Source organism: Contarinia nasturtii, unplaced genomic scaffold, assembly GCF_009176525.2.
Source record: "Contarinia nasturtii isolate CC-2019 unplaced genomic scaffold, AAFC_CNas_1.1 Cnas_scaffold_187, whole genome shotgun sequence".
Lineage (NCBI taxonomy): Eukaryota > Metazoa > Arthropoda > Insecta > Diptera > Cecidomyiidae > Contarinia > Contarinia nasturtii.
In genome coordinates this window covers 1,526,303-1,549,222 of record NW_022197544.1, presented here as the reverse complement: position 1 = coordinate 1,549,222, position 22,920 = coordinate 1,526,303, and the positions used below count along the sequence as shown (strand labels likewise).

General features: G+C 32.6%; 1 protein-coding gene and 1 long non-coding RNA gene across 4 annotated transcripts; one reads left to right on the top strand and one right to left on the bottom strand.

The window, feature by feature from the left end:
- Window positions 1-468: 468 nt before the first annotated feature.
- On the top strand, window positions 469-21,578 carry LOC116352177 (protein enabled). 3 transcript variants are annotated; one of them, XM_031784566.1, is made up of 10 exons: window positions 469-2,027; window positions 15,499-15,820; window positions 15,931-16,157; window positions 16,247-16,406; window positions 16,499-16,685; window positions 16,778-16,903; window positions 17,712-17,981; window positions 18,114-18,202; window positions 18,326-18,629; window positions 18,727-21,578. In XM_031784566.1, the coding sequence occupies exons 1-10, from the start codon at window positions 2,023-2,025 to the stop codon at window positions 18,753-18,755; spliced, it is 1,719 nt and encodes a 572-aa protein (XP_031640426.1). In that variant the 5' UTR covers window positions 469-2,022; the 3' UTR covers window positions 18,756-21,578. The 3 variants fall into 3 exon arrangements, with proteins under 3 accessions (XP_031640426.1, XP_031640424.1, XP_031640425.1); XM_031784564.1 differs by lacking the exon at window positions 469-2,027 and adding an exon at window positions 14,979-15,333; XM_031784565.1 differs by lacking the exon at window positions 469-2,027 and adding an exon at window positions 14,981-15,333 and having other exon boundaries at window positions 17,715-17,981.
- LOC116352178 lies at window positions 16,763-17,476 on the bottom strand. The gene is made up of 3 exons (XR_004202266.1): window positions 17,355-17,476; window positions 17,078-17,254; window positions 16,763-17,005 (listed from the first exon to the last, which is right to left on the bottom strand). It is a non-coding gene; the product is annotated as an uncharacterized LOC116352178 (long non-coding RNA).
- Window positions 21,579-22,920: the final 1,342 nt, after the last annotated feature.

Genomic DNA, 22,920 nt, shown 5'->3' with positions numbered 1-22,920 from the left:
GCTAGCAAGTGGGGTTGGCCGCACACAACCATTGCAACCAAACATACACACAACTCATAAACCGATTCCGTGCTGACAACAATGCTGAGACTACACTGTAACACAATCCGAAATAGAGAAGAAGAGAAATAAAAACCTATGAATACTGTTCTTAGAATTAGATTCGTAGGGACACAAACACAGAGAGAGAGAGAGAGAGAGAGAGAGAAAGAGCGAGCAAGACAGTGACGAAGAGAGTTAGCCGACACGAAAGAATATAGGAAACATTTACCATATGCATGCATCCAATATACACCAGCGCTTTGCTTAACACATACATATGTCGTTACGTCGTCGTCGCATGCTCTCTCCCATACGCGTCAGTGTATATGATGACTACAGCCATACGTTCTGTGTATGTTTGTCTTAAAGGCAAAAATAAGCGAGCTGTGTAATGTGTGTACATTTGAAAGAAAAAAAAGGAATAGTGCTCACACAGTTCACAGTGCGCGCTGGAGCCAGTGTTGAGAACAGAATCAAATATGGCCGTTCGCAGCGATATAATTAAATTGTTTCGTTTTTGTATGTGAATTAATTCAGATTTTTGATTTTTGAACGAACAGTGTCTATCAATGAAATTATCATTATTGAATTAGAGTGTATTTGGTGCGGTTTATGTGAAACAATATAGTAAATCGGCTTGTTTGTTTGTCAATTTTTTTTTTTGTATCGTTGTTTTTGCGAGAGAGATGAACTTACGGTTTGAGTTGTGTGTGTCGATTGAAAGAGAGTAAATAGTAAAAACGAAACGGAGAACGATATAAACAAAAGATGAGAATGGACCTATGAGTAGCTTTTGCTCGCCTCACAACTGAACAGCATCAACACACAATCTCCAAATTCTGTGATCGCTTATGATTTGTACCATTTACCCACATTGACTATTTTTTTTTTTGTTTGGTTGCAAATTTCATAAACGAAAAATTTACACAAAAAAATAAAAGAAAATAAATGAATAAACGAAATTATCTGAAAATAGTGTAAAATTCGGAGAGTGAGAAAGAGACAGAGCAAAAAGGTTTTTGTGTCAGTGAATCGGTTTTTGATTTTGTCGATAATTATTTGTATTGAAACATTTCTCGTAACCATATTATATCATAATAAGCTGTTATACTACTCTGTATCCATTTGGTGAATGCGAATGAGTTTTCTACATGTGAGAAACAAATATTCCGCATGATAACATATACAAGTCTCGTTTATTTTTTCTCAATGAACAAACTATGTAGATGCATAGACAATAAGTTTGCCTTTTTGTTATAGATACATTGTGTGCATTTGAAGAAGAAAAAAAAGTTCGCTTATGCTAATAAAAACAAAGAGATAAAGAGGCAACGATAGACAACAACTCGTGAATGATGGCATAATTTTGACGGAAAACCTTTTGAATACACTATGATACAATAACTCAATGGGAGCGTATCATTAAAAAAAATACAAACAAAGTGTAACTCGATTTCTTCAGCAAAAAAAAAATTGTGTATTCGAAAGAAAATCCATTTAGTGTAAAATTGTTGCAAATGGAAAAAATTCCATTTTATTTCATTGATTTAAAAAATAATAATATTAATCAAGTGATATATGCCAGTGTCTGTTAAATAATTGTTTGTTACTCCATTTAAATGCTATCAATCGCGTTCAACGAACAATAAGCGCATATTTATACTTCGATATAAACGAGACACTAGGTTAATAAATATATACTTCGAATTGGCAGAAAAAGGAAACATTATCAACGAGGATATAATATACCGTGCTAACAAACAAACCAACACACACCGATTAGATAATTGTCGTTTACACCCCGAAATATTCGACATTTTTTTTTTTCAAAAGCATTCGCATTTCGAATCGAATTTTGATATAATACCAACTCAGTGTGTGCGTGTAAGTGAATAGTAGCAGAGAGATATAAAATACAACCATCCACCAACGCGAATTTTCCATTTAGTCAGGAGCTATAGCAAACATTGATCAAACGAAATGTGGTAAGTAGTCACAAATGGAAAAATGTGCCCGAATATAAAGTTCATGCGTGCTGATTTACTCTTAGTGTTGTGCGCTCTCTTTCTCAAAATTTCTTCCTCTTTCCCTCCCTCTCTCGCTCTCTGAGTGTATATCTTTTCAAGTGTCGGTATGCAAACGAATCACCAAAGGAAAATGTTGATGATTCGGTTTGAGAGTGAGAGAGAGAGAGTGGGAGAAATAAAGAAAAAGAATACACACAAACAGAAAACGCGAGAAACAAACGAAACAAAGAACCGCGCTGAAATATAAATCGCCTGCAAGCGATGCAGTATATTCATTTCCGTGATAAACAGATTTAAGTTACTATTAGTCATCAAATAGAGGCCGAGCGCACCGGATCATCGGAGTGTGGCGTGTGCACGGTGCAACATCGAAGAAAAGCATCTTCATTTTATTTTTTTCATACGAATGAAAGAAAATTAAGATAATTTCAGGTTAGAGAAGCGTATCATATTCAAATGTAGTTGTCAACGATGAATTGGCATTCATATTATGTGGCTTCTCTCTGCATCCCTGTATCAATCAATGTTGTTTTACTGAATGAAAAACAGAAATTCATTTGTTTTCTTTTTCTTTCTTTTCTTTCTATAAAACCAACTACCATACCCAAACAATATGCACATATTTCTATTAGTCGAAGATGAAAAAAATAACAAAAGTTACACCTTGTGAACGGTGTGGACAGTTTTTGTTGTTATTTTTCTGATTTGTTATGCATACAAAGTCCTCTTTTTTATCTGTCTTGTTTCCTTTGCGCTGCCAACACACGCAAACTGCTTCCATAAACACACATATACACATTTTGTGTCAGGCAAAACGATATGTGCACACGAAACATGACAAACAAATGCGAATGCATGAACCGCACACCGAAAGCGACAGAAATTAAGACTGCTTGTGTGTGTGCGCGCGTATATGAGATAGAACGAGGAGCGATTTGGTGAATATTAAATGTATACGACAAATACTACGAACGCTCTGAACACTATACGAACGAGAGAGAGATAGAGAGAGCGCGAGATAGAGACGGAGCAACACATCAATACACAGACGGATGGATTTTTATTTGGCTCTTGGTTTCGTTCGTTTATATCGTTATTTAGATATTTTATTATTATTATTTCTGCGTTTTTTTTTTCTTTTCTCTCTCTCTCAAATGGGATATACTGTGCCTATTTTTGGCATTCACTGAACATCTGAATGAGCAGTGTGAACACAAAAATATTTAGGGTGATTTCCACATGGAAATGCACGAAACGACGTCCCGATGCGTTTTAATGGGTCGTTTTGTATTTGAAAAATCAAATAATATTTGTCGCACGTATACACAAATGCTAGTTAGTTATTTATGCGGTGGGTTTTACGGTATTTCCCAAAACGAATGTGTCATTTGAAAAGTTCGATTTGCAATTAGTCGGAGAACGACGTTCATCGCGCACGACACTTACTAATGAGAAAGTGAGTCATTTTTTCTTCTCTATCCGGTTGATTTACTGCCAAACCCAATGCCATTGTTATAAACAAACTAAAGCCAATGCCTTGCGAGAATCACCAATGTTAATATTTACAACAAAAAAAAATCTCCGTTTGCATGCAAAACGAGATTTCATAAAGATGTAGAAACAAAAATATCCGAAAACCCAAAGTGAGCGAAAAAAAAAATGTTGAAAGATCGGTAACGCCGGCAGATGTTTTTAATCTCCCAATGAGAGAAAGGCGATCGAAAAATGCATCCAAGTTGAATGATTTACTAAATCATGCACAAAAATATTGCGGCTGCTGTTTTTTCATCTTCTTTTTAGTTGCTTACTGTATTCAGAAGATCCCATTTCTGTATCCACGCGTCAACTTATAAGTATACATTTACTCTTTGACGAAGAGAGAGAGAAAAAAATCATCTCTTTGTGTGCTATTTTGTCGTTTTCTTCGTTTTTCTTACTCATTCTCTTCCTATTCTTAGTTCTCTATACAAGCAGTTTCGTTCTACATTTAAAAGGACCTTTTAAAATCCATACACTTTCACAGACGCATTGGCCATGCAAAACTTCAACACCAACACCGATGGCAATAAAAGAAAAACCAAACCATATGTCAAGCATGAATAGCATGCATTTGAAATAATAGCAAGCATATGAAGAGCAAGATGTAGTTTTGAGCATCAGCAAACTGAATCACAAATAATTTGCTTCAGAAAATTCGCATTTAAAATGTAGCTGTATGCTTATTCGTGCTTTGCTTCACTGAAGATTTGTTATGAAAAAAGAAATGCGATGAAAAAAAACAACAACAACAACAATATAATTATTATTGGACGTTTTACTTTGTGTTCATCATCCAAATCGATCGCGTTCATGCATTTCAAGTTTATGATTTCGAAATATATCAACATTGTATTGTTATTGTTTTCTCTATATGGTTTTTTTTAAATACATCGCAGTAATTCGTAATCGTTTTATGAATTGGGCTGAATGATTCATTTGGGCTTTTACTTTCTTTAAAGGCCATTTGTAGCGCTTGGTTGACCGTGCCACTTATTACATTATACTAAATAACATTGAATTCATTAATCTAGGTCCAAAGACAAATAAATTTGTGACAAAATGTGTAAATCTATCAAAATGATATATATACATATATCATATATATATATATTCATCGAGCATTTACGGACATAATGTCTCCCATGAATTGAAGTTAATTCAAAATATGCGTGGTAGCTTCTTCTTCCACTCTCGTTTCGAGTTTTATTGGTAGTATATATTTTGAAAATTGTATGTATACCTTTGCAGTTTGCACAATAAGTGTGTGTATGTGTCTGTGTGCGTTGGTGTTGATATTCCGGATAGCGGCATATGGTCGCAACCAAATACGTAGTGTGAATATGTGTGTAAGAATAAGGGTTTGGTTGCGTCGATATTTATCTGTGTATGTACAAATGGTTCGAATTTAGGTGCATCTGCGTTTGTGTACACAAATAGAAATGATTCTATGTGTGCTTAGCCAATTCATGTGAGTGTGCACGCGTACAAGTCGTTCTATCCATTTTTGCCTATTTTCCCACACAATGCCTATGTTCTACAATCCAAACAGACACATAAACACTTTCTCATATATATATTTAATCAAATCAAATGGATCCGCAATGTATGGGTCAGAAAAAAAAACGCCACAATATTTCCTTATTGAACACTAAGAAGCATGTGTCGTTTGAAAATGGCCTAAAAAGCGAATAAATAAATGTCTCGCCCAGCACATGTCGATTATTTAAAACCTTTATTTACGTATCGTTGCACACCAACAACAAATATACTTTACCTCGACTTTACCTCGACTTTACCTCAATTAATGGGGTGAATTATTCAGCCAATTAACAATCCGTGGTCAGCCACTTTTCAAAACGAAATCCTTATTCTAAATTATTTAGCTCCGTATTCTTCAAATACATGCACACCATTTAATGTATTTCGTGTGAAACAAACGAATCCTAAATGACAATCGACAATTTGATTGCAAACTTTAAACCATTATGAAAAAAGCAGATATTGTGCATTCTTTGCATTTGTTCTTCTGTGCACGGGTCACATTTTTTTTATTGATTCGCTGATTTCCAACGCATACATATATACATAACGAATGGTGCTAGCCAAGCCGGTCATTTTTTCTTCGTTGTTTTAGCTATTGGTATTCTTTTATTCATGTTTATTACTTTCCTCGCTTTCCTATGTACATATGATAGATGGTGAACGGGTCGATATCACCCGTCGCGTTTCTCTATTACAAAACCAATTATTTGAAAGTGAAATTTTGTGACTAGATTTTCAACCGCGATGGATTTTTGATAAGTAAATAAATTTATGTTTGCATGCACTGCGCTCGCTCTTAATCGACGCTTCTTTTATTATTTATTCATATTAAAAAAATACACAGTTCAAGTTCAATCATTATTGGCACAGAAAGAAATGTTGATTTCGGTTTTAACGCTCGCACACATACCGGCATTTATGCCATGCATAAAATCAGATATATTTGCGCAAAACATAACTCAAATATCATGTTAAACAATTTTACTTTTTTTTTCTTTCTTTTTTCGCATATTCGTGCATAATAAATATTCGCATAAAAAGAAAGAGAGAAGATACAACTGATCCATGTTCAATTTGATTTTTATTTTTGGCTGAATATTAACGCTGATGAATCGATGCATGCCAAACGCAACGATAATTGTTGCCGGCTGTTACAAAAGATGAAATGCTGTTACAGCAGCATAGTGATGTTTGTGGTTTTCTCTTATTTTGGTGATGATGATGATGATAATTCGATGAATTCGCAAGGGAAATCAAGAAAATTTCTAATTGGAAAATTTTCTATGGAAATCGAAAACTTCGTTTCAATTTCCAGTCGAACTTTACGAACGGAGATTCAATTTTAATACAGCACACCTACGTAATGTTGTTGTATTTTCTCTTTTTTATGTATTTCAACTCTTTAGTTCTCTTTAGATCTCAAATTACTGCTTATATTATCCATTTCGTGCAGATAACTGCGGACAATCGATCGACATTCTTCACAAAAATCGAAACTAAAACGAACACAAATCTTTAGTGATTTCAACATGTATACACACACACACACACCTCTGAGTCAGAAAGAAAGAATTCCGCCGTGTAAATAGCGCGATAATAATACATGAGAAAGAATATTACGTTGATTGAATGTCATACAGTTGGAAAGTCGAACGATAAGTGTTTTTGGAGTGCACAAACGATATTTATTAATGACATATAATTGTTCGTACAAAGATTGTTTTTTTTTTTCTTACCAACTTTCAAGCACCCATGAACAAAGAGCAACTTGGGTAGTTTCGACAAACAAATGACCATGCAATCAAATTTAATTCTAAGCTCAAGTGAACCGTATAGAGGAGATGAAAATGTGTGTCACGATATTGAAAGTTTCAATTTGAAACTCTCAAAGTGGCTGCAACAATACTCCCAAAAGAACTAGAAAACAGTTCAATTAAGAAATTAAACGAATTGATACGTATGGCATGTTTTCAAAATATACATGTTTTACGACCGTGTGAGCTACATATAAACATTCAATCGACATAATTGCGTACAGAAATCATAAAAGTCGAACTCTTTTGCCACTCCAACAAAATTACATCGAAATGCATATCATTAGAAATGGGACGGTTGTCGATGGTATTTTTTTTTTATTCCATTATGAGTTTTGATGCGTGATAACTGTTGAAGGTTTGGTCACATTTATTTTATGAAATTTTGAACGAATACATTTATGTTTGGCGCCGTATTTACATACATATTCAAATGACTCGGAAAATCGAAGAATTTTCACTATTTAATTCTTAAATGACGATGTGGACTTTTCTTTTTCAATTTCATTTACACAAACAAAAGTATTTTATTGATTTACATTTGCTTCGAATAAAACCGAAAGCCAAGAATAGCAAGAGAAGAAGAAGAAGAGAAAAAAAATCGATAATGAAAGTAATTTTCATAAATGCTAATTACTCTTGGCTCGGTTTGTATTTGTTAATTACAATTTCAACAATCTAAAACCGTAAATAAAACACAGCTCGGTTTTTAATTTAGTCGAAGGTAAACAATGCCAATAGAACATAAAAAAGCAAGGCAAAGAAGAAAAGAAAAGACGGAATAGAAAAGAAAGAATAAGAGTGTGCGATAGAAGAACATTTTTTGTTGTTGTTGTTCTTGTTGTTGAAAAGATGTATGTCTAAATTGTGCGAAGAACTGACACATTAGAGATATAAGTGGCATGTAGGCAATTAGCTCATTTTCGGTTTGGTTTCATTTAAAATGAGAATAACAATGCATACACTTTTTCACTTAATTTACATTAATCATGTTAAAATGTAAACACATAATTCTGAGACAAAATGTTCAACGATCTGTTTTTTATTTTTTATTCGAAATATTTTCGTTGGTTTGCAAACCAACCTGAGAGTTTCGTATTTCTCTTCCATTTGTATAAAATGGATATTCTCAAAGTTCCGCACTGATTTCTTCTTTTCGACTCATTAAAAACACTTTGTTTCGGTAGCAAAAAAAAGACAACAACAACAACGATTCAACAATTGTTCAAATGATGGAATTTCAGAGTAACGTAAAAATATAACGCGTCGATTGTTGCCATAACAAATGTAGTGTGGCATGCGAATTAGTCGAATTGTGTCATTAAGTTGTAAGTAAAAGAGACATTTGGAATTCAAAATTAACGCTCGCATCTGATAAGATCTTTATAATTTAGTTCGATTGTTTTAATATTGTACAATGTGCATAGTAGATGGATATTTGTGCATGCAACCGTATGCGAACGAAATAGAATACGTAAAACAAAACGAGCATATTAACAAATTCGAGCCGATTAGATATTTAATGTACACATAACAATTTACGCTAAAATGTATTCATCAAAGTACAGCAAATTTGTTGCGTTGGACTATTGACAAAGGCGATAACATAGCTGATGAACGACTTTTTTTCCCCGACAAATTCAAATTGTTGAATATTGTTAACGATGATGAGACTGCAGTCTATTCCAAATTAGAACGTTCGTTCGGTTTCATGATTAAACACAACCGGCACACTTATTATTCGCAAAATCAAAGAGATGATGCGCACATGCCATTTCAAAGCCATGACCAAAATGTACATCTACAATTTAATCGACGGAAACTTTAACGATATATATTATATATGCAATTGAGAAAATTAATCGCGACCATCACTTTTTATTCGCAAAACATTGTATTTTTCTCATCACAAACATACCGTCTTATTTTCATGGAATTGATTGAACTCATAAGACCAAGTGCTCGATCGTTTCTAGACTAGAAATAAACACGATTGCTCAGTAACCGAACCATATTGCTCATTTTAATTGCTATTGATCTAGTTTATTATGAATCTTGCGGTTCCGATTCCGAGAAGGAAAAAAAAATGCGAATCAAACAAAAAACAACACCATGAAATTCACTGCACCACCATTTATTGGAGCTAAATCCAAATAGTTTTTTATTATACCTTTGATATATTGTAATTGGTCGGTTATTTTTTTTTATAACACTCCAATTAATTGGAACAATATTTCTTCAATATATCCCATGCTGGTATTCAAAAAAAAAATTTTTTTTTTCTCACCCGAAACAATTAAAGTTAACCTATACGCGTACATAATCGTTAAGACAAATCACTGTACAATTTTCAATTGACATTTTTCACACGAACACTTACAAAGTTAACCATTGTTACCATTGCTTATGTGATTATAATACAGTTGTTGAACCACGAGATTAACAATGTTAATGAAATGAAATAAAAAGAAATCAATTGAGCAAACGATACGATGTTGTATGGAGTAAAAAACAAATTATATAAAATTCCCGATCAATGAATGATTTTTATTAATTCGCTTGATTTGCAGTTGAGTGGTTAAGCTCTCACATTAAGAAAAAATTATACCACCTTTTTGCCGCTATTTAGTTTTGAATCCAACGAGAGATTCGATTAAAATCGATCAATTTCTAATTTCGAAAATTTTTCGATTTCATTCCTTCGCTTAAAATTGCAAATTAAAATGTTCAATCTAATATTTCATTGATATGCAAAACCAATACGGTTCTGTAAATAGGATATTTTGCACACTACCCAAGCCTCGAGCTTTTTATTCGTTTTTTTTCCTCTCGAATTCTTGTTAACAGCTGTTGTTAACAGATTCGGACCCGAAAAAAAATTCGGAAAACGTTTTCAATCAAAATCATTTTATTTTGACAATTATTATTTGGTTTTCCGTTCAGTCATTTGCACCTAATTCATTCAATTTAACGGATAGTTGTGATTACTCTTGGAATTTACATCTTTTTTTTTATTATTTACGTTGGAAAAAATAACAAGTAGCTTTGTGTTTATAATTTTTCAGTTCCGTAAACACTAAACACACTGAAAAAATGTGCGCAATAAAATTGCTCGAATACAATGTCACAAATACTGCAACATATTTTTGACACAAAACAAATATCAAGTGAGCTATTACAAAAAAAAAAAACCTCGAATATGCACTGTTGAGTTTGAAAGTGGTCCATTTCTATCTGTTTCCAAATCTATGAACAATTTACAAAAAGTAATTAAATAAATGCACAATTTGGTGTCGCATTAAAATCAGTGGCTTTCCCAAGTAAAAATGATGAGCACCAATCAATAGATGACATGAGAAAATCATTGTCACATTTATTGTACGAAGTTAGTCAATTTTTTTTCCACGCTGAGCCATTCAATATCTTAACTAACGATGGAGATGTTGAAACACACATTCCATTAATCATCAAACATACCACGTACATAGCTCATATTTGATGAATAATTGGTGGTCAATTATACTTTCGTATATTAATTACAAGCCATTTCGCCATACATTCGATTTGAACGTAAATGAAGCCAATCTGGGTACAATGACTTCGAAGGAAACTTAATTGAATGTGCTGCCATAAATGGTTCCGGACCATGAGTTTTTTTATTGTTATCGGCAATGAAATCGATAGCTGCGCATTTTCAAGTTTGTATCGACCGAATTGATAAATTGTACGTTTGAGATCCATAAACCAGGTTGTGATTAATAGCAAAACATTTCAAATGCGGGCAAAGCCAATCCTCTGGACATCATTTTGTTTTGGTTTTTATTATACAAGCAGAAAATATAATGTTTTGCATTTTAATAATTGTACACTTGATTATATGTTGAAAAAAATGAATGCATAATAAAAATGAACATGTATTGTATAGAGCATGGTCATTTGATCATGAATAAAATACTATAGAACGATGAAAAGAACATGTGCAAACAATGACAATGATGACTTTCGCTTGAGGTGGCATTGTTTTTTTTAGTTTCTATACTATTCAGCATTTATTTTATGAAAATGAAAAACCGAAACAAGGAAAACTCACTAGAGAAGAAAGTTTAAACAATCAGGTTGAGTGATCAATGTTATTATATGCACAATAATTGACTTTTTTCAATTTATGCAAATATTTATTTATTTATTTATTTTGCGTAATATAAACGCAACGAGCTCATTTTAAATTACTCAACAGATTCATTGCCGTCATTTTGTTCTTCAATTTGGTTCAAACATTGTTGGAATGTTCAAGATTCAAAAATGCTGTTATCTCAAAGTGTGTCATTATTTATTTTGGTAAATTCAATAGATTTAACTGCACCTACTTGGGAAAATTTGTGACTTTATAAACATAAATTGTTATCATTGATGATGATAAATTCTTTAAAAAAAAAAATGAAATTTTAACAATGTGTGGTGCCCATTACGTCTACTATACAACGCAATACTCCTCTGCAAGTTATTGCGTACATAGCTTCTTATTGTCTCAAATTTCAGTATATTTATTTAGAACCTTTATCAAAGCAAACATGTTTGCAGTCAATTTAAATCAAGCAGCCTGACTGAATACATTTTCAATTAAAATAGTTTACTTTTGTGTTCTCTTTAAGCGCATAGGTTTTTTTTCGATCAATTAGAGCTTTAAAAATAAAAAAAAAACATGTCAGCGGATAAGAAAATCTACAAGAGACTACATTCGGTGGCTTCCATCGTTCAATTATATCAAGTTCCAAAAAACATACCGGATGATGAAGACTATTTTTCTGGGTAAAAAAAACCAAAAATTCTAATTTAATGAGCGTTGATTTTTCAATATCGTAATATGAAAGGCATTGAAAATTGATCTTAGTGAGTTTTTTGGTGTGGCAATTGCTCTTCATAAAAAAAAGTTGAGCAATAATTTTCGATATCATAAGTGAACGATGCGAACTGGTTAAAGAATCAAAACGACTTGAGTATTCAGCTTTGCTTGAAGATCAATGACTTTTGTTGAGCGTTAGTTGTTTTATGCGTAAAAGGCGTGATTTCAGTCGCATGCGTATATACATACGAAAAAGATAGCATTACGTCCACCTCAATGGGTCTATATTCCCATTCAAAATGCGATTATCGACATCCGCGCACGCAATTTTCAACAAAAATCTCGACACACACACACACACAATAGAATCAGTGGCGTGTGTACTCCACACACTACATCACAAACCACGCTTTTCATTTTTTTTCTAAACTTCTTTTTTACTCTGTCTTTCTTTGACTATGTTGTCAATCCTCTATGTATTCATGATGTTATTTCGTTTTCTCTCTCTCTCCCACACGTTTTCAACGACGTCTCTTTTCTCCCTCTTTGCAAGACTTGACTTTATTCTGCAACGAGATCTATGTCACTGTTGGATTTGCTTGTGCCATGCACCTGCAGGTCTCATCATTTCAATTCAATGCTGCAATCGAGAGTAGATTTCAACGCGAATACGATAAACTATACTTATTATTTCATCATTAAATATCTAGATGTTTAACATGTTATTATCATGATGTATCTTGTGTAGTTTCAATTGTTCTCTATACTCACCTTTCGCCATAATTCCACATACATATTTTTTTTCTTCAATTTTTATTTTGTATCGTCATTCGTTTCATCTATTCTCTTCAACTGACCACGATGTATTACCCATTTTACCACAGAGAGTCAAACGATGGCAATGACATTGTGCTAACAACATAACTATTTCAAAAATCATTCAGCTATGGATGGCATTTTCAGTGAAGTAACGAGTGGACAATAATTATTATTGTTATTCGCATAATATTGACAAAGAATTAAAAGAAAATTGTACGTATTTCTCTCTCTCTCATGTTTGAATGATTTCTCGACGAACCGATTCAATGACTGTGGCAACAGACAGCGTGAAAGCCACAGATCATACATTTTTCGATTAGAATCTAAGTCGAAGAAAAGAGCAAGAAATAATTAAGTAGAAAAATCCATGTTTTCTTGAATGAATGTGTTATGATGGCATTACAGACTCAATAAGGCGAATGAATTCATAAGAGCATTGTGATTGCGTTGGTTTTGTTGCGCATTTTCGTTCGTATTTATTTATAAATTGTTGTTGCTGTTGCTGGTTGTGCTTCCGGCTGTTTTCGTTTGAATGGAGCCGTACAAGTTAAAGGACGCCATCGTATCTTAATATTCGAAATTGTGCTCAAGGAAATTAAAATTTAGTCAACAATCGATTGAGCACACACACACACACACACACAAAAAAAAATAAACAGAGAAAGAGCTAGAAAAGGACAGAAAAGAAATAATTCTGACAATAGATTTTCTATTCAAGCGTGCAAAAATGACGCAGCCATTCAGATTGTCACATGATTGATGTACGGCGAAAGCGAATAAAAGGCGCAAATAACGTATGTAATTGTATTCGAATTGAAAATGATACGTGGATTGAATGGTAATATTGAGCGGCACTTTCAATGACCAACCACCACAATTATCTACATTCAAAATAAATTTCAGCAAAAATTCCTTGCATGGACATGTGCTATTTGCATGTTAAGCGTGTACAGGACGCCACTACGTTTTTGTTTTCTTTTGGACATTTAAATTCCAACGCTTGAACATTGTCATTTCAAGTTCCGCTGATTTATCAAATGTATTCTATCTCTGGAATACCGAATCATTTCATCAACTATAAAAATCATTTTGATTCAAATAGAATGGACATATTCGAAGCGATTCTACGATATCAGTAATATGAAGCGTCGGAAGATTATATTTTAATCGCGAAATAAGCAAAAGTAATGCTCAAGTGTCATGTGGAAGAGAATATCCATAAGATAAATGGCAGAGAGAGAGAGAGAGCGATATGAAAAGTGAATATTCTGGAAAATGGCAATTAAGTTGGTTGCTACTAGAATTATTGCGATTAATACAATTGCTGCATATGCTTTCGTTTGATAAGCATTAACCATTTTGCCTCCCACAATTCCTCGTATAGAGCGAAAGAGAATTTGAAAAAAAGAAGAAAAGCAAATGCATATCATGTTAACAGAACCTAATGGAAAAACAATATACCAGCATGAATTAAAAAAAACTAAGACTGCACCAAATGGTGGTGATGAAATGAGCGAGTGTTTTCTGGCTATTACTGTTGCTTTCAGCATTTAGTCAAATGAAGCGAAACATAGATAAAAAAAATAATGAAAATAGGATATAATGTGATTTATTTGTTTGGCTGATTTGGTTGTTTGTTACTCGAAAGAAAATAAAGAAGACGAAAAAAAAACCAACTGAAATAGTTCAAGCAATAAAAAGACGACATCGTGCAATGAGCTGCTGTTGGAATGTGATATGTTTTCGACGCGAAGATCTGCCAAATAGGCGCTCACACTAAATAGCTATGCTTATGATATTCCATCATGCATTTAGATTTAATTCAGTATCATCACCAGTGATTATAACAAATGACAGACACCCGTACAACTGAAACTGCGAGCTCATCAACGCAACAACGAAACGAAAAATGCTCTCTAATCTTTTTGTTATAATTTGATTTATCTTAACGCTGGTTGTGTTTCGCATTCCGTTCCATTCTTTGCATGTAACAAATCCAATATAAGTCAAAACACAACTACGACATAACAATGCCTCTTTATTATTATTATTACGTTTTTTTTTTTACGAATGTTGTTGTTTACCAATTCAAATTGAATTTATGCTTATTACTGCTTTAGTGTGTATGTATCGTGTCACATATATACGAAAACTCCCTCTCATTTTATTCGTTATCTTACCCAATGCAGTCTCTTCCTCTTTCACAATTGTCGTTGTCGTCGTCGTCGTTTCGCTAGCGTGTTTTATTTTCTTTCATCTTTTTATTTTATCATTTGTTTCTTTTTCTCACTGGCATTCCGTTTGGTCTATTTATTTTGACGAAATAACTCAATCAGTAAGCAAACGAATCAGATGATGATAAGTGGTTGCAGTGACAATTCTGCACTCACAGAAGATCAGTGAAGTGTTTACAATATATTCAGTAAAATATTGTATTCGTTTGTGACTTTATTTTATTGTTTGAATCAAAGACAAAAAAAAAGTAAATAATGATGCGAAAAAGTCGAATATTTACATCGTTCACCGACGACGAACACATTTATGATTCAATATCGGATTTTGATCGTACTCACTTTCAAACGCATTCACTGAATGATATTCATCGTGCGTCATGCAATTCATTTACATCAGATGGTTTTCGGAGTCGAAAGAGTGTCACGTCGCCCATTGAATCCAATGAAAATTGTTGGCAACAATACTGGGACTGGTATTTTTCTTAATAAAAAAAAGTTGTGTTTGTTCTTTGTTTCATTTGAATCGCGTCACAGGCCATATTTATTTCTATATTGATGTGATAAAAACATATGTACCAAATCATATTTCTCATTTTTTTTTTTTCGTTTTTTTTTTGTGTTTCCGCGCAATATTCTAGTGAACAAAGTATCATTGGAGCTCGTGCCTCTGTTATGGTATACGATGACAATCAGAAGAAGTGGATTCCGTCAGGCACATCATCCGGTTTGAGCAAAGTGCACATCTATCACCATCAACAGAATAACACGTTCCGTGTGGTCGGCCGTAAACTACAAGATCATGAGGTTGTGATAAATTGTTCCATACTTAAAGGATTGAAATATAATCAAGCCACACCAACCTTTCATCAATGGCGCGATTCAAAATTTGTCTACGGATTAAATTTTTCCAGCCAACAAGATGCTGAGGCATTTGCCCGTGCTATGCTACATGCGCTTGAGGTTTGTATTTTTTTTAACATTTTCCGACTTCTACGAAAATAATCGTATTTCTGTAATTAATTTTTTTTTATTGAATTCTCGCACTTGAAATTTTACGGAAAACTATTTAGGTACTAAGCGGTCGAGTGATACAGCCGAATGTACCGCCACCGCAAAATGGAAATATAGGCTATGATGAAGACATGGGATATCGAACGATGACCCGTGAAGATGCCGCAATGATACAACAAATTAGCACACCTTCAACTGTTCATACACCAATTTCACAACAACCACAAAATAGTCAGAATATTCCACAAAGTCCACCAAATGCACAAGGACATCATCGTACAAGCAGGTAAGGCATCGTAGTCTCACGTTCAATTGTCACAACCATAATCACAATCAAATGTTGAATAAATTTGTTTGTTTGTTTTTTGATTGCAGTGCGCCTCCGCAAGGTTTCGGTCCATGTGGTATTCCACCAAATCAAGGACAGTATCATCAGCCACAACAACAACAACAGCCACCACAAGCACCTCCACAACAGCAAGCTGGCACAATCTACTCAAGCCAATTATCTCAAGCATCCTATGGCTCAAATCAAGTAAATTCTCAAACTTCTTATCCACACCCATGCAACGTTTTATTGCATTTACAACACATACGTAATTTTATTTTTGTTTTATTTATCATCAGAATATGGCACAATATAATCAACCAATTTATGTGTCGTCAAGCTCAAATCAAAGCTTAAACCAACAACAAATGAATAGCGCACCAATTCAAAATCAAAATGGCGCAATATATGTGTCATCCAATGTGGCCAACCAACCTGGCATGGTAATGGGTTATCAAGCGGTTAATAATCATGTACCCGAACAAGGTAAAAATAAAATCGACAAATTCCAAACACTCACATAAATATGAACCAACTTTCAATTTCTTTGATTTTTTTTTCCCAATTTCTTTATTCAGATATTTATGGGCAAACAAATGGTGCTTCAAATGCAAATGGATATGGTAACGGTACAGCTAGTTCACAATATGGTCAAACTCTGAGCCAAACAGCACCTCCACCACCACCGCCGCCATTTAATGCTGGTACGTTTTTTTCATTTCAATCTATTTTTTGGATCCAACAAATGGATTGCTTCATGTAGATCGACTTCCATTTCCCTAACTCTTTCGATTGCTTCTAGTTCGCTAAAATGTCCAAATTAAAATGTTCAATCTTATATTTCATTTGCGTTTCAAATTGATATACGAAACAAATACCTTTTATTAAATTGGTCTTTCTCGACAGTCACACCACTTATCAATTCGTTTGTTTTTTCTCTAATCGATAATAATAAAGCGAATATTTCGTGAACAGCGTCTGAAGCCGAATATTCATTCCAAATTATTTTGACAATTTCACAAACGAATTCGGGTGTAATTGATATTGATTCGGACCTGAAAAATTTATTGAGTTTTCAATTAAAATCGTTTTTTTTGACAATTGTTATTTGATTTTCTTTCATATGCACCAATTTTTCGTTGCTTTATAACTTACATCTTTTTTTTTCGCTCACTTCAAGTAGTTTTTTGATTTGGTTAAATGTTTGATTAACGTTGAAAAAATGTGCACAATGTAATTGCATATGCTCGAATAAAATGTCACATTTTTAACAGTGCAATGATGCTACTGAGTGACATTGACACTTCTTAGTGTACTAAAATATGTAGAATCTGCACTATGTTTATTGTTTAAAGTGGACCATTTAGTACAAATAATATATATTTGGTATTATCCATCTTTAAAAAAAATATCTATGATTTACAACCGAAATAAATTAAATTGACAACTCCAGGAAATAAGAAAACAAAACGTTAATCACTCAATGGAAATTAAATTATTTGAATTGTTTAGCAGGTTTTGCAACAAACGGATCAGTGCCACCACAGCCGCCAGCTGCACCACCAATAGCTGGTCCTGCGCCAAGCACGGGTTCAGCTCCACCGCCACCGCCACCACCTCCAATGGGCTTGAATCAAGGACAAGGTTCAATGGATATGAGTTCATTGGCCGCCCAACTGCAACAGGCCAAACTCAAACGAAATGCCAAATCAAATGCAGCGCAGCCACCAGCCGAAAATAGTGGAAGCAGTACATCAAGTGGTGGAAGCAATTATAGTACTGGTAAGTTTATTTCTTTTTCATTTTTTTTATTCATCAAACATTTCATCATTTGTAATAATAACAACATCAAAAAGCGGTGAACACAACAAGGTAAAACGAATTTATTTATAAACAATGTACATTTTTATATAGGCCGAGTGTCAGGCGGTATGGCATCAATGATGGACGAAATGGCAAAAACATTAGCACGACGACGAGCTCAAGCTGAAAAGAAACCAGAAGTAAGTAACACTTATGAAAAAAAAAAAAAACAACTGCGAGGTTACAAAGTGGCTACTTGAAAATGAGGAACACACTTCGCAATCACATGACGATATTTATTTTCATTCCATTTCTTTATACAGGTCGATACAAGTAGTGATCAAACTCGTCCATGGGAAAAATCCAATACATTGCCACATAAATTGAGTGGAAATGGTAGTGGCGCACAAAATAGCACAACAAACAACGGCACCACAAGCAATGGAGCTGAATCGCCACGACCATCGAGAAAGCGATTCGGAAGTGCCAGCGAAGAAACTATTCTGAAGCAAGTCAATGGTGATGGTTTGTCCATTGCAAATTCACATGAGCTCGAGGCACTGAAAGCAGACATTCTACGCGAAATGCGAATTGAGATTAACAAAGCAACAAAAGAGATCATAGATGGTATATTTCTTTTTTTTTTTTGTTGTAATTCATAATGTTCTTAGAAAAAAGTGAGAGAAAATAAAAAAATTAATTTAAACATTTTCTATCATTTCAGTTATCAAAACGGAATTCAATCGAAGGTAAGGATGAGAGTTTCATGATTAGCCAGCATTTACAATGAATGAGAAACCAAAACCGTAATGGAAGCCCGATTCCGTTCAACGATAAGCTAAAATTGTATTACATCTGTCTTCATCTACTTATAATAAGTAATCCGCAAATTAAAAAAAGAAAAACAGTGAAAGCATTCTAAATACACACAAACACAAAAACAAACAATTGCTACATGGCCGAGTTCATAAACTGATTGATAAATATTACGACATTCTATGCGTATGCAATGTGAAAAGCATTGTTTTTTGATTTTCAAGTAAAATGACGACATTTATGACTAATAAAATTGTTTTTATTACGATATAAGCAGAATGAACAGAGTATGCAAAATTATTGAAGAGAGCGAGAAAATATGTCAAGCACGATTTATATTAGCTTAAATCATATTTTTTGTTGGTCAAAAACAAGACAAGAAAAAAAAGAAGCACTTAAACAAAAACAAAAAAAAAACACACACGCAGATACAATATGCACTGATTTATTTTTGAATCGGAACTAAGCACGTCCAATAGTGAATGTGTAAAATATGAGCATTCCAACCGTACCTGCTGTTCAATGCTGATTTCTCAGTATTTCCTCCACGCACACAAACTCTATTTAAAACAAACACAAAACAAATCAAACCAGCCACAATTTACAGTACCAGTACAGTTCTTTCTCTCGATTATTTAGATGCATGTCAGTCTTTTTTTATAAAATCGCGTTTTTTAATCGTCATCGTCGAATTTCGAATAAATCAGTAACTTAACGAGTTTCAAATTAATGAATACATACCGATAAAATTTAAAACGGTTGATCCTATTGATATACACACAGACCTAACAAACAAAAAAATATACGACAAACCGAGATTAGAATACATAACGATTAGCCTATACAATTAAATGAAATAAGAAGACAAACAGAAAAAAAATATCTTGAAACACACCAAATTGGAGTATAAATTAGGACCTAAAACAACGTGTTAGTAATTACATTTTATACAATTTATAGTTAAAATAAAACATCGTTAACAAATGTCGATTTAACAGCTGAACAAGACAAAAAAAACTATATGTAAATCATTGAATTTGGCGAATACCAGATTCCGACTCGATTTTTGCATTAAAAACAAAACGAAAACGAACAATGAGAGCTAAAACATTGAAGAGAACAAACATTACGATCGAATGGTTTTTCCATAGAATTTAAAATAAATTTTTTATGGTGTTTGCGTTACCACGATGATGAGCATCAACACTGTGCATCTCTCTGTCCCTGTCTCTATCTCTCTGTCTCTTTATCTATCTCACTATGTCGTCTGACATTAGAATAATCTCTATTTCAACACATATTGTTGTTGTATTGCTTGTGTTTATTTTCTCGCCTATAATTGTAATTTTTTTTAAACCGTCTGATATTCGCCTGTCTTCATGTCAACAGGCCCACGCCACATGCATACACAAACACACGAAAAAGACAAACAAACTAAAAAAACAATCTCTAGATGAAATTACTCAAACAAACCAGAAGCTTAATTATCAAAAATTAAATCGACACACACACACACCCATTTTATATATAATTTATTAGCATCGATTCTCCAAATGATGAGAGAGATCTTAGATTTATATTGTACTTCCTATTATTATATATTAATTGTATAATAATAAACTATGTAAACGGATGATATTTAAGATGACATATTGTATAAAACAAAAGCAGAAAAAAAATGTGCATTTTACATACAAATACAAAAAATAAACAAAAAAAAAAACACTAAAAATATCAGCTACATTAATAAACCGTATTAACATAAGGTGCAGCCTATTTCTTAGCACGAAACTCAAACTTTGGCCAAATACATCATAGTTTTGTGGTTTGGTTAATTCCGTTCAATATCACACACGCACACACACACACACACGAAATTGTAATATGTGTTTTTATTTTGAACGTGGACAAAAAAAAACTGTTGAGTTTCGTGCATAAATAGACACTTCCTTGATATATGTTTTAAAAAAAATTAAACTATTTCATAAATCGAATACCGTATTTATACCAACTTAAATATAATATGTTACAATCGTACCCGTTTTAATACATTTTCACGAATACGAATCATAAGCAACAATTTATACACAAATTGGAACTAGTTGTCGTTAAATCAAACTTCCTTCACATTTTTCGTTTTCATTCATCATTTATATTTTTCTCGCTCCGACTTTTTACAAATACACATGCCGAATGTTACAGTTTTTTGTGCATATTTTGTTATTTATACTTCTCTTCTCATAACTAGCTCATAAATGATCTTTGAAAAAAAAAAGAAAAGAAAACACAAAAGAATTATGTGATTTGTTCTTTGTATTAACAACTTTTTTTAAAATTATTTTCAGTCGCTTATAAGATATGTCAATTTTTTATTTGTCAAAAAAAAATTCTTTCAAAAACATAAAACATATGAGCTGCTAGCCTAAATCGATGTCATAGATAATGGACGAACTGATTTTTACTAAATTAAGCTTAAGTAATCAATTTTGTCCAATATATAAACGTATTAAATTCGAATGGAAAATGTTAAATCTCATGGAGTTGTATGGTTTTTATACACCAACTCTTCCCCTCTATCATTCTTTTAACATACAATTTTGATGATGAATTGGTACACATTGTTTTTAAGTATTGACTCTTGTAATACATTTTTTTTTTCTATACATAAACATTTTCTAAACGAAAAAAATCGGTTCGAAATGTGGCACAAATTGGTCAAGACGGTGTTTTTTTATTTATGCTGTCTCAAGTAAAAAAAAATCCAAAATGAAAAAAATAGATATGAATTTTCAATGGAACGATATTCGAGATACATTTCGTCTCAAACTAAATTTATACGAATATAGAATAATTTATCAATTTTATTAGTTGAGACAAATGAAATATTTGAAACAAAAAAAAAGTGAATATTGTGCATCAAATTGAAGACTTAATGTAATTATATTATATGAAAATTATTCGCAAATTGCGATCACATTTCCAGATTCTAGACGTTTTTTAAATTTGAACAAACAAACAAACAAAAATTATAGATGTAAATTTATTGAAAACGAAGAACGTTTTTTTTTAAGTATTTGAACAAATAAAAATTTAACTATATGTGCTGACGCGGCGTAAATAAAATACAGAAAATATCATACGAAACAAATAAAAAGAACCATGTATAAGTGGTCAAAATGAAAATAGAAAACACAACATAAATTATTTATTATTATGTAATAAAGAGAAAAAAAAATGAATCTATTGAAATAACATAAAAAAATGATGATTTCTTTTTTGGTCTGTGAAATTATAATTACTATATGCAAACAACTATGAATGAGTTTGAAAGGAAAAATGTTTCATAATATACCAATTTCAGAAAAGAGACGTTTTTTTTACCAAATACATGCATACATTACTGGATAGAATTTTGAACGATAAACACACACATAAAATTGAAAGAAAACATGAAACCGGCGAGAGTGAGATTGGGGTCAATGGGAAATATATGTATTTCCTTTTCATATATTAAAGCTGTTGATAGTTGCTTAAATGTATTATATTTATTAAAAAAAGCAAAAAAAAAAAATAATGAACGAAATGACGCAAATCGAATTAAACACAAATGCTAAAAAAATGAATGAACAGACTACTCGAATGAGATAAAATGTATTGAATATAAATGCTAAATAATAGATTTCAGACAAAATTTAAACACAAATTTAAATTATACGCTACCAACATTGTTTAAATAAATACTTCAATTTATCTGAAACATACATAAAAATACAATTGAACGAAAATGACATAAAAACACACCATCCTGCTTTTATATCTTATACTATATCTATTTGATTTTTTTCTTCAATCGGCTTTTCCTTCATTTTTTTTAGTTTATTATTATTTGTTGTGATTTTGATTGTCTTTTGGTGGGTTCTTGTTGCGATGTTTATTGTTATATTTTGCGAATTGTTTTTCTTTTCTATTACGAATGAGGTAAGTGTTTTTTCGCTTGTTTCTATGTCACACTAATTTGACTGCGTAAATTGCCAAATTGAATTCAGGTTAACACAGCAAACAAAAATCAAAAATGTCATCCATTTCAAAACGAAAAAAAAAC